Source organism: Stylophora pistillata, chromosome 3 (assembly GCF_964205215.1).
Source record: "Stylophora pistillata chromosome 3, jaStyPist1.2, whole genome shotgun sequence".
NCBI classification, from domain to species: Eukaryota; Metazoa; Cnidaria; class Anthozoa; order Scleractinia; family Pocilloporidae; genus Stylophora; species Stylophora pistillata.
The window spans coordinates 9,010,076-9,022,418 of NC_142521.1; the positions used below are offsets into that span (position 1 = coordinate 9,010,076).

The 12,343-nt window shown below is 39.6% G+C and overlaps 1 protein-coding gene across 1 annotated transcript in view; it reads right to left on the reverse strand.

Moving 5' to 3' along the window:
* LOC111322200 (ATP-dependent chromatin remodeler CHD8) overlaps window positions 1–12,343 on the reverse strand; it is a 26,925-nt gene continuing 14,582 nt past the window's right edge. Inside the window, exons 24-43 of the mRNA XM_022925264.2 lie at window positions 12,043–12,132; window positions 11,528–11,628; window positions 11,219–11,336; window positions 10,786–10,885; window positions 10,233–10,293; window positions 9,976–10,115; window positions 9,751–9,824; window positions 8,626–8,724; window positions 8,232–8,347; window positions 7,707–7,789; window positions 7,450–7,565; window positions 6,900–7,009; window positions 6,100–6,623; window positions 5,020–5,256; window positions 4,800–4,857; window positions 4,194–4,244; window positions 3,371–3,801; window positions 3,053–3,145; window positions 2,837–2,941; window positions 1–2,450 (exon numbers count right to left, since the gene is read on the reverse strand). Of these exons, the coding sequence (XP_022780999.2) occupies window positions 1,797–2,450; window positions 2,837–2,941; window positions 3,053–3,145; window positions 3,371–3,801; window positions 4,194–4,244; window positions 4,800–4,857; window positions 5,020–5,256; window positions 6,100–6,623; window positions 6,900–7,009; window positions 7,450–7,565; window positions 7,707–7,789; window positions 8,232–8,347; window positions 8,626–8,724; window positions 9,751–9,824; window positions 9,976–10,115; window positions 10,233–10,293; window positions 10,786–10,885; window positions 11,219–11,336; window positions 11,528–11,628; window positions 12,043–12,132 (3,361 nt within the window). The 3' untranslated portion in view covers window positions 1–1,796. The remainder of the gene's footprint in view (window positions 2,451–2,836; window positions 2,942–3,052; window positions 3,146–3,370; window positions 3,802–4,193; window positions 4,245–4,799; window positions 4,858–5,019; window positions 5,257–6,099; window positions 6,624–6,899; window positions 7,010–7,449; window positions 7,566–7,706; window positions 7,790–8,231; window positions 8,348–8,625; window positions 8,725–9,750; window positions 9,825–9,975; window positions 10,116–10,232; window positions 10,294–10,785; window positions 10,886–11,218; window positions 11,337–11,527; window positions 11,629–12,042; window positions 12,133–12,343) is intronic.

The window sequence follows — 12,343 nt, forward strand, 5'->3', positions numbered from 1 at the left end:
TGTTAAGAGACACCAGAGCAGCAGAGATTTATTAAAAATATTTGTAAAAATTTCATTCAAATTAATAAATACAGTCCATTAAATACAGACAAGTTTATATCAAAATTAACTCAGTTCAAGATTCATGTAAAAGCCACTGGAATATTCACACAGACAAAGGCTAGATCAGCTTCCAGCGTGCTGGTCTAAACATCTTGATCAGTCCAAGGTCATTAAGGTCCTGAGGTTGCGACCCTCAAACCCACTCAAAACAAGGTAACATTTACAAGCACGCCCTTTTCACAAAAGGCCGTTACTGCGTTAACGTCCTACAATGACCGTTACATTTAGAAAGAGCTTTTCCTTTCTTCTACCTTACTACGTGAGTAAAGGAAAACATTCTTAAAAACTGGTGCTGGCGCACTTTCAGAACCATGAAAAAAATTACACAAGGAAAAGAAGAAAAAATTACTAAGGCAATAAACTTATTCGAACACACACCAACGAAAAAACAGTATCGACACTGGTTTTGATTTCTACGAAGGCGTTCAGTGCATAGAACAGCGAAGCCAATTCACACCACGTTGATTTCCACACTGAAACGAAAATTGCTCAAACCCAGGTGTATAAAGGATTAACTTTCTTCCCTTAACATTTACATGCCAGGCCTTGGTATATCTAGTGGCGAAAAAGGAGGCCGAAAAAAACACACAAAAACAAAACAAAACAAAAACAACAAATAAAACCACACCAAGCAGTCGGCCGGCAATTTCCGGAGAAAAAGTTATATGAATAATGAATTAACTGCATTTATTAGACAGCTCTAAGGTGAGTCGTGAAAATAAATAAATTCTGTTCTCTAAGGTAGTTTCTTAAATTGAATGTATTCCATTTTACAGATTGTCAGCCACAACAAAGGGAAAGTGGCCATAAAAGGTACAAAAAGTCGCACCGAAGTTGCGCACATATTTCGATCACAAAATAAATACCAGGTCGGCCACACAATATATTAATCTTTCACCAATTGCAGTATCCGAGTGGTTTCCATTAATTTTTTTTCTTTCACTGTAGATAGGGAGACCAAAAAGCTGATGTCCGGTTTTTTACGAAGAGAGGACTGCTGTTATAAAAATTACCGTCCGATGTTTTGCTTGGGTCAATTCAAATGTACAATATGCCTGAAGGCGTAGGAAGATTGTAGACTATATATTTATATAAATCATGCATATGTATATAAGAATAATTATATGATTAACAAACTCTCTTCCTCGCTTTCCTCTCTCTCTCTCTCTCTCTCACTAACAATCAAACGAAAAAGAAAAGAAAAGCGAATTACGAATGTATTGAAGGTAACGAACTATTTCAAGGTGTTTTCTTAACAATTAATTCTGCTGTGACGGTCTCCATGCAATAATTGCGAAATTTTTCAGCTATGGAACAAGCATCAATCAATGGTGGACTTTCCTGTCGATTTGATAGGATTTAGGCCTAATTTTCACACTACAAAGCAAATTCTCGTACAGAATTCGCATGTAAAACGTTCCAAATTACCAGATACCTAGCAATAAAATGTTAAGTCAAGCTGAATCTGCAAATGGAACTTGTTTACGCTCATTAATAGCTACAAACTCTTACGCTACGACAAACGTTACAAACGCATTTCCCTCTTATTACCACAACCATCTAAAGCAATTAAAGAAACACCTGAAGTTACTATTAAGGTTAGGCTTTCATTCACAGATGTCTAACCGTTGGCTTAGCCTTGCGACATATTAAAAAGGTGCAAAAATCTGCCCAGATAAAATTACGCCCTTAAATCAGGCATGCTCTGGACTGCTTTGCGACGAGATGTCGCTTCCCATGCTGGAGGAGCCGTGGCTTGCATTGTCAGCCAACAAATCTCTCTTTGGCGACAGCGAAGACGCCGCAGGATGATTCCCATTGTTCAAAAGTTGATACGAAAAAGCATTTGACGGGTATCCCTGTGCTCCACTTCCGAGCTGCTGTCCTGCGTAAAGTGACGAGTAGGAAGAGTTATTAAAAGAGACATGCGCAGATGAACGGCTTGGACTGACCGGAGACTGTGCGGTCTTCGACACAGCACTGTCGCCACCGAATGCAGTACCTCCCTGAGAATTTGGCCCCATACCCATCCCATAAGGAGCATAGTAAGGCGGCATGTGACCGAATGGGCCAAACGGCATGCTATGCGGAAAGTTTCCAAAGTGCGAAGAGTCATAAGGGAATGCAGCCCGGGCAGGTTCGTTGCGAGTGTCCGACGTAGCTGTTGAGGTCAATGAAGTTGAAGGGGATGAATCAAATTGAGATTTAGACACCGACGCACCGTAGTTCATGTCACTGTACGATCCATGTAAGTGATGTGACGATTGCACGCCAGACGTTTTGGGTGTGGTAGACTTAGACTTCTTATTGGGGGACAATCTGTTCAGCAGAGAAGAAGGTAAAATACCCTGAAATGAACCATAAGCAACACTTGTGAGTTTTTCGCTTTTCAAATATATAAATAAAGAAATTTGAGGGAGAGATTATCGTCAAAATTTCACAATTGCCCTCGAAGTTTCGCTTCTCGACCAAATATTCATTCCTCGCACAATATCTCAGCTGTAGATATTATCAGCCGGCATACCAGACCAGCCACCCGAAGGGGTTTATTTACTGACCTCGAGCAGTAGAAAATGCCACTGACCAGGTGGCGATTGCCTCTAATGTTGGATCAAATTGTCCAAGAGGATGGCGCGAGTTTCCTGGACCAATTCGACACTACACTAAAAATTTGCTCACTACACTGATTTTCTACGTTTTACGGCAATCATCTCCTTCCCCGAGATTAGCTTACCTTGCTACGCACAAATGCTGCAGACTCTTCAGCAACGTCGTAACTGGTATTCAGCTGTAACCATTCCACAAGGTTCGACAGCATTGGTGCTATATTTCCCACCAACTAAAACGTACAGCAAGCATGAAACAACAACAAAAAACAAGAATATAAAATCGAATCGAAGATTTCTCAGTCACCCAACGAAAAAGCAATGGACTGACCAAACGCACAAACCTTTCTTCCTGTTTCTCTGTCAATAACAGCGATGGTGTCGTTCTGTCCGCTCGTGCCAAGAGAGTCATTTTCTAAACTCGACGAGTTTTTGTACTAAAAATAATAATAATAATAAAAAACTTTTCGGTTTCAAAAGTTCTGCACCCTGGACGAGCCTTATCTCTGATAGACTAAACTTGCTTTTAAATAATCCCGAAAAAGGGCGGAGATCAGTTTTCTGACAATAACGTCACTCAGTTTTCATCACCCAGAGAGGTATCTTCAAAATTTATTCGTTTAAGTTTATGCGAGGAATTATCAGTCAAGAAGCAAGCGTACCTCTTCCGCAAAAGTCGAGAAGGTAGGTTTAGCTCCACTTTCATGAGGTGATTTTGGAAGAGCAGTTCTCCCGTGACCAGTATTAGTTTCCTCTATCACAGACACCTGGTTGATGCCTCCTTCCACTCTACCCGGGAGAGAGAACCCAGTCCACTCGAGGGCAGCGCCTTCAGGTGGTATTGCTACACCACCAGTGTCGGCCAATCTGCCCGCAGATCCGAGCTTATCGGTTTTCGGTTTCCTCCCTCGTTTCTTCCCAGGTGGCTTCTCGGGCTTTTCGCCTTTTTCTTTCTTGGAAGCCCTCTTTTTCCTAGGAGGTTTCGCACCAATGGGTGCGGCATCCCACCTTAAGTCGTGACCTTGGGCCTCCATGTTCATCATGCCTTCGTTCCATTCCCCATCGTGAACTTGAGCGGACATTTTTCTATGACCTAAACATTCCAGACAGAATATAAGACTCAAGAAGGAGACTTTCTCACAATGAGAGAGAACGCCCACGGGTAATCAGCGTCATTTCGGGGACTAACGTGCAGTCACTCCGCACCTCTGTTATATTGGAAAATTCCAATTGATCGTCAAACTCATCGTTTGTCTACCTTTGATGACGGCAACATCATAGAATCATTCTTGACAAGGATCGATTTGGGCTGAGAAGGCATAATTTTACTATATCACATTAAAACCTTGCAGTCAAGGTTTGCACTCCCGAGAGTTTTTTTTTAGGACGCAGATTTCGGTCAGGTTTACTATTGACACACCCGCCTTTTGTTTTCAGTGAACTTTTAATCGCTTTTTCGAACCAAACAGGTAAACAAATTCGTACCTGGTTCCGGAAGACCTAGTCCTCCATCGTCTCCGAGGCCTTCATTCATCTCTGCAACGTGAGAAAAACCGTCATTACGAAAACCTCTAAGGCAAATGTTGCAAGGCAAACCACTGTCAAGTTTCGCTGAAATTACCCTTTTCAAATTTTCTTCCACCTCTCAACAAACTTTACAGAATCCTCTCCATCTTACCGAGTTAGTAACTCCTTTACTAACTACCAGGTTGAAATCGAAAGATTAGCCAACATTACAGCTTGACTGACTATTTAAAGAAAACCACAAAACTTTTGAGTTTTAAAAGACATGTTTCGACAAAAGAAATGTTTTAAACTCAAAAGTTTTGTCGTTTTCTTTAAATTTCTGACTTGCCTGCTGACATCAAGACCGTTTGACTGACTATTAGAATGTTGTGCCAAGTCAAGACTAAATGAAAAACTTAGTCACTTCCTCTAACACAAGTTATTCTGTAGAATTCAACATCTACGTTGATGTTATAAACATGCTTGGCAACCAAACATGTGGAGCCGACCATTTTAACCTTCTTGGACGGGTTAAGGTAATCAACAACCACAACAAAAACAAAAACTGAAATTTTGTACACAAACCTGCATCTCTTTTTCTTTTTCTTCTGTTCTTCTTGAAAGTAAGCTTTAAGCCATCAAGCTGAGAAACAACATAAGTAGGGAAGATGTTAGTGGTCTTCTAGCTTCCTTACGCAAAATATATCTGGCCGAGTTGACCGAGTGTGAATTCATAATAATTTACTGATACTAGATAAAACACATGGTCATTATAAATTAATTCTGAATACTAATTTGGACTAACCCTTTTAAGTTTAAATGCTTTGGAGGGGTCTTCTGGCACTCCATCCTCGCCAACAGCAAAGCCGGGTGGCAATGAAGCCATATCAACATCTGCTATACCCGGGTAGCCTGCAGACATCGGTGAATTTGCTGCCAACTGATTCTGAAGTAAAGCGTCTGCCACTTTACTTACAATAGGCCACTCTCCTTTTAATACACACTCACACAGCTGATCCAGACGCTGGATAACAACTTTGTCCTGTTGCAAGAAAAGTATAGTGAACTCAGTATAATGTGGAGTATTATACGATTGGCCAAGCACATGTACCGCAGGTAAAAATACTACTCGTCATGAAAGCTTGAAAAAATCCCGACAACCTCTTATACCACCTTTCAATCGAATGTCGTAAACCAAAACCACAGTAATTGCAATCAATCAGAACTCTAAGCAAAAACAGTTATACTGCCCACAGCGAGTAACCAAGTCGAAACTAGTTCTAACATTGCATTTGAATGGCTGAGAGGGGGGCATGAGTTTTTTTTTCTTTTTTTCGGACCGTCACAGAGCAGAGCAAACCCAAATCGATACCAGATCACTTTCGACACTCTATTGAAAGTGACTGTAGCAAAGCAAAGAGATAAGCTCTGTTATGAAATTAGCACAGTCTCATTGTAGGTAAGGAACTATCATCACAGATTCAGGATGTGAACAGCAAAAAGTTAAATCATCGACTGTGAAATGAAAATGGGTGAATCCAAACTATTTTAGCCGATATCTTCCTTTTTACCTTTAGAATAAAGTAATAGGTTAGATGCCATAGAGATTCGTAAGTCAATGCTACGTACAACAGGGAGGTAACATATACGCAGACATTTCTGTGACGGAGACACCCTCTGGCCCTTGCCTACCAATCTCAAGCATGTGGTTTTTTAATTGAAACACGCCAAAAAAACAAAACAAAAACAAAAACAAAAAAAGCGTTCCAGTAGATTATCTGATGTCAAAACACCCAAGAAGTGGTCGAATTCTTCTATCGGTCGTCGTTCGTGTAAAGAAAACATCTGTGCTTTAGTTCTCTAATAAATCACCAGCTCTACTAACCTTGGGCCACCTAACAGAGAAAATGGAAGTCTCGCTGGACTGGTTGTCTTGGTTGAAACTCAGTTGTGACTCCTCATCTTGGCCTACTCCTAGGTTGAGTTGAGAAGGAGTAGGAGTGTTCTGCCTGCTGGAATCCTCCATGTCCTCAGTTTTAGGTTCGGCAGCTAATGATGGCGCAGCTTCTTCTTTGAGAATTCTCTGCTCCTGAGCAGCTGCTGAATCGTTGCCAGGGGATGCTGACCCGTACGACATAGCCACTGAAGCGTCCGGGTCAGGTTTCACCGACGGTGATGTTTGTGCTGTTGATTCGGGGGGAGGTGGTTTAGGCATCTGCTCGCTGGGTGATGACGGCACTTCTTCGGATGGTTTTTCATAGTTGGGTAGCTGTTGAGACACGCTTTTCATTGGCTGGTCACCTTGTCCATCTCCATGGTCATTGTGGAGATGTGAGAAGCCATCAAATGGAAGTGAAGGTTCTGTCTTGATGCTTCCTACTGGAGATGGCGTTTTCTCATCTCCAGGAACTGGAGAGCGAGAACAATGTGAACAACATTTCTTTATGCAATGACAAGCAGCCCAGAGAACAATGAGCGAGAACAATGTGAACAATATTTCTTTATGCAGTGACAAGCAGCCCATAAAAACTAGAAAAACGATAATCACTGACATTAGGAAAACAAAAAGGGGAAAATGTACAAAAGAGAAGAGACAGAAAAAAAAATTGACACAGTTTGGTTGGAAGATGTGCTTCAGATCTTGAGCAACGGAAAGGATCAAATCATTTAGTTTGAAAAGCGTACCTTTGTTCATGAGTAGTCCTCCGGGATTTGAAGGTAATTTCGAAACAACTTCCATAAACGACAGTTCAGCATCACTCAGCAGATTAAAATCTGTTCTACTGATCCCATGTCTACAAACCAAAAAGTGAAGTGAAATATCAGTTAAGAAAGAGACCAACAAATGACTTCCACATCAACGGAAGAACCTTTCGAAAAGTGACTCTTGCGTCCTTACTCACACAGTGCAACTTTGTCTGATAACTGCAATTGTTACCACTGTAGAAGATGGACTACGAGAGGAACTGTCCGCAAGCTTGTGATTTAGGTCAACACAAGGAGTTTTACTCCACAGAAAAGAAATCTTACAAAACTGTTTTGTGCCACACTTTCCCAACTGCACTGCGGTTGGGAAAGTGTGGTATACCTTCTCGGAAAGCAAAAAAAAAAAAAAAAAAAACAGCAAAACGAGACAAGACAAAAAACAAAACCAAAACCAAAAATTTAGTTCATGGCAGAAATATAAACCACTTCATTTAAATAGGCGTAGCAAAAGAATTATTTCTTTACATACTTTGCCACACCCAGTAACAAGTCTTTGTCGTGTTTGCCACACTGCCACCAGTCGGGAAAACTGGGAGAAGGCTGAGCCAGCTGAAGGCGTTCGTCTAGCTTCTCGTGAGGTAGAACCTGCACAAGGAAATTCGAAACAGTTTCAATAATGACTTTCTATGTTTAATCTTCTCTAAGTGACAATTTCAATGGCCTTAAACGTGGTTGTATGTAAGTACTGTAGGCTTATTTTATGCTTAAGTGGGTGCCATATCCTACCTCCTCTCGGATCTTTGCGAGCAACTGTATTCTGTAAAGACTTCTACTGGCGCGTTCCTCTGAAATAGCTTCCACACCTGTACCTTTAAAAATTAGTAGTAGTCCACGTTCAGAACATTTCTCGACGCTTAACTTTTCACCTTTCATTTTTAATAAATATTGAAATTGTTCAATTGTTTTTGAACCCCTAACGTTCAACTAAAATGAATTAGACACTTCAGCAAGCATGACTAAAATTATCGTAACTAGTATCTTTGGAGTATCAGGCAGGATATTACAAGATGTGCTTTCGCCCACAGTTGATAACCAATTTTAAGGTAAACATAACTGGAAGCTTCAGCTGTGTGACAACGTGTAACATGTGAGTGTTCGTCTAAAAAACATTCAGCAAAGAGACCTAAAATGTTGTGAATAAGTTTCCAAGCTTGAAACTAAGCAAAAGGAAAAAGGAGATGTCTCTTGTGAGCTTCGCCTGCACAAAGCTGTGTATCAAGCAGTGGCTTACTCAGTGAGTATTTTACTTACCTTTTCCAGCATCATCCTCTGTAGCTTGGCCACAAACTCGTCTACACATGGCCATGAAGTCAAGGTAGTACTGTGTCAACCTCTCATCATTCTTCTTATCCAAACGAGCTAAGCGTCTGCAAGAGAAAGCAGCAGGTACAGTATTAACTCAGACTACACGTGTCATTCTTCGTGCAATATAGAAAGCTGAACTCTGACAGGTAACAAGTTAATGGATTGGTGAGGATGCATTTACAATACGAAAACCACAGTCTCATTGTAGGTAAGGTTTTGTCATCAGATAGTTCAGGATGTGAACAGCAAAGATTATAATCATTGACTGCAGTGCAGAAGCCCAGCCTAATAAGTAAAAACTGCTTCAGAAGCTGATCATGTAGGCTTCTAGTAAAACTACCTGAATCGTGACCAGTCATAAGTTCCATCTTTTTTATTGTACTCCACACCAAACGTGGACACTGTGCGATAAAAGTCCACCTCTTCTCGCTTTGACCACCTTTGAGAAGGAAAAAAAATGTAAGTTCCTTCCAAGTGCACCAAAACTTCACAGTAAATGCAGAAGGATAGGTTCCTAACATTAATTGTCATGGATAACCTTTCCTCAGATCTCTTCACTATGTTAATAATAATAACAATAATAATAATAATAATAATAATAATAATAATAATAAAAGATTTATACCGCGCCAGTATCCTCCTGTTCAAAGGTGCCTACAAAAACTTTAACATTAACACTTAAGACGGCTAATATTAATTATAAAAGGCTTTACCAAAAAGAAAAGTTTTTAATCTACTTTTAAAAACAGACACAAACTGAGCATTTCTAATTTCACATGGCAGAGCATTCCATAATGATGGTGCTGCTACAGAGAAGGATCTTGCGCCATATGTTTTCAAGTTATAAAATGGAGAAACCAGAGGGCGCTTGGATGATGAGCGTAGTTGATGTGATGGGGTGTAAGATGTAAGCAAATCACAAATGTACGATGGTGCCAAGTTGTTAAGTGCCTTGTAGGTTATAAGTAAAATCTTAAAAATAATATGTTGATTAACGGGAAGCCAATGAAGATTAAAAAGAACAGGCATAATGTGATCATGCTTTTTTGTAAGTGTGACGAGGTGCGCCGCGGCATTCTGGATGTGTTGTAGCTTTTTTATAGTGTAGGCTGGTAGGCCATACAAAAGGGAATTACAGTAATCCAGCTTCGAAGATACAAACATATGAACCAGAAATTCAGTAGTGGTTGCTGAAAGATATTTCCTGATATAGCTAATATTTTGCAAATGATAAAATGAAGATTTGCAAATGTCAGTAATATGTTGCCAAAGGAAGGGCCAGTACAATGGCACCCTCACATTTGTATGAGGGAATGCAGGACTCAAAGAACTTTGCATAAAAAAAGTGCACCAAATAGATGTGTAAATTATGTCATCCACACTAGCAACAGTGATTGGAGACCCAATCCTGCCCTGTCTATTTAGTTAAATGAAGGTAAATAACAATACATGTGTAGAGACATACTTTTGGGCCATTTCTGCTTTCTTCAATTCTTTTTGCCTGACAGCCTCTTCAAACCTCTCCTTCCTTTCTCTTTCCTATAAAGAAATAGACAATCCGCCATTAAGCCAGGACTTTTGACAATTTGAAACAATCAAGGTTAAGAGTGAGACCTTAATGCACTGACATTTTCCAACCAGATATGTATGACAGTTATGTATTTACTTCTTTGAAAAAGCACTCACACACCTTTTCAGCTGCTGCCTTCTTCAGCTCTTGCTTCTTCACTACTCTTTGATAACCTGCAATGATTCTTCTCAGCCTTGTGTTCAAATCAGATGATGTTGGCCATCGTAAACGTGTGCTGCCCCTGACTTCACCTGCAGCCGCTGAAGAAAAACCAGACAATAAAAATGATTGTGTGTTTGTGTTCTTAATGGTAATGATCAGAACATGTATTACAACCCAAAATTAGTGCAAGAAAATAAACAAGAAGTCTACCTTACCATCATAAGTCTTGTCTGCTTTTCGAGGAGTGCCAGGTGAAGACACAGCGGACACAGCGTCCTAAAATATGACAGACAAGTTGTTAAATGACAAAGGTACTTATCCTTTAACTTTAACCTTAGAAACTTAACCTCCCAAGATCTGATTGTTGATTCTCCCCTCTAGCTGTTCCACACGTCCTTGTTAAGCGTAATTGACATTTGATCAAGATAAAACTTTCACCTGAAAAGTTTTAGTATACTCATTACCCGTTTGCTGGATCATGTATGGATATTATAGGGAGAAGTTACAACTTGATCACTTCTAGGAGTTTAAAGGGTTAATGCCTAGGAAATCTTCCTGAAGCTACAATCCCACACAATCTGATCAACAATTCAGTAAATCAGTAGTCAGGACTTGTGTTAAAAGAGTATCCCAGTTCCTGGAGTGTTCAAGGGCTATCAAAGTTTGATAATGTGTAAGATAAGAGGCAAAGCAATTCCTTTGACCAATGGCAACCAGATGTCTGTAGTATCAAAACTGAAGGGGCAGCACTCTGAAAGTACATTGTACCTTGTCATCTTCATCATCATCATTGTCCTCGTCTTTCTGCGACATACTGGATGGTTGTTGATAGTCTGGGTCATCATTAGCTTCACCATCATCTTCATCTCTGAACAAAGAGAGACATCAATACTGTTAAAAGTGAGAATTACTAGTGAACCGGGAAATGCCAAACTGCTACCTAAAATGGCTTTCAATTAACATCCTTGATCAGTTAATCAATTTTCTTCCTGTGTCTCAGTAGTCTAACATGTTTCAGCATCATTTCAAGGATGGTTCAGGTATACAAACAAATCTTTCATATCTAAAAAGGTGAGGAGAAATCATTTGCCACAACAAATTCTGTCTGAAACATGGAAGAATGATATACATTGCCTTTCCACTTAGTATCAGTATATGGCTATAATACTGCTACAGGTTTTAACAATCATAATGAACTCACCTGTCATCTGGATCAGTGGGTTCACCAGACAGAGATTCATTCATGTTGTTAGGAAGGCCAACTCTTGAGAGAAAACACAAACCAGGATCTGCTCTCATTGTCTTGTAATGCTCATACCCTTGGAGAAAAACAGAACACAGCAATAGAGAGGAAGGTTTTCAAATGGGTACCTACAAATTTACACCACCATTATGGCCATTTACATCCAATTGGGCAGGTATTAGAACGACTGAAAATTACATGACTAATATCTGAACAAGTTTCACTAACTGTTTGTGTTCAAAAAGCAAGCCCCTAATTGGCACTCACCATACTTGTAGACTCCCACTAAAAGTGACTTATCACACTCTTCATCCCACCAGCTGGCTGGAGGATCTCCTTCAGGTGGGTAAATGACGATGTCTAACTCACTAAAAAAGATAACGTGTTCTAGTAATCAGTTGTGCTAAGAATCCAATAGATTACTGTTATTCCAGGTAATAATAGGTCTTAGAACTAGGCTTGTTAGTCCTCCCTAGAAAATGACAAAATGATGTCAGTAGTTTTCTTCAAGAAAGACAGTAAGTTCTTATGAAATTTCCCTTCCTTTTTAAAGAGGTCCTGGTGAAAGCCACCTCCCTTCTTTTGTCATCCAGTAGAATGGATTTTGTGATGTTACCAGTTTGTAATGAACATTCATGACAAAACCTTTAGCTAACAAGGTCCTGTCACTCTCAGTATACTATATTAAAAGCATTAACTATAATAAAATGAAAATTCTTATTTTGAAGATTTACAACATCTTTTTCTAACAAATTCATAAAAAACAATTCAAGTTGCCTTACCTTGCATTGCACCCTTCCCTTATCTTTGGTCCAAGTTTTCCAATCACCTCATATCTTAAGAAGTAAAGCAGCTTGACACGCAGCAGAATCCTTAACATTGGAATAAGAAACAATGGTTAAAACTTACTGTAATGATAATCAAGAAGACAGTTTTTCAAACTAGCAAAATTCTTTGTCAACACTGTCACTCCTGAGATAAAAAAAAAAATTAATTATCCTTATTGTCTAACATATACTTCTCCTAAATTAACTATTTCCAAGAATTAAGTGTTAAATTATGCAATGTCTCCACGTTGAGATT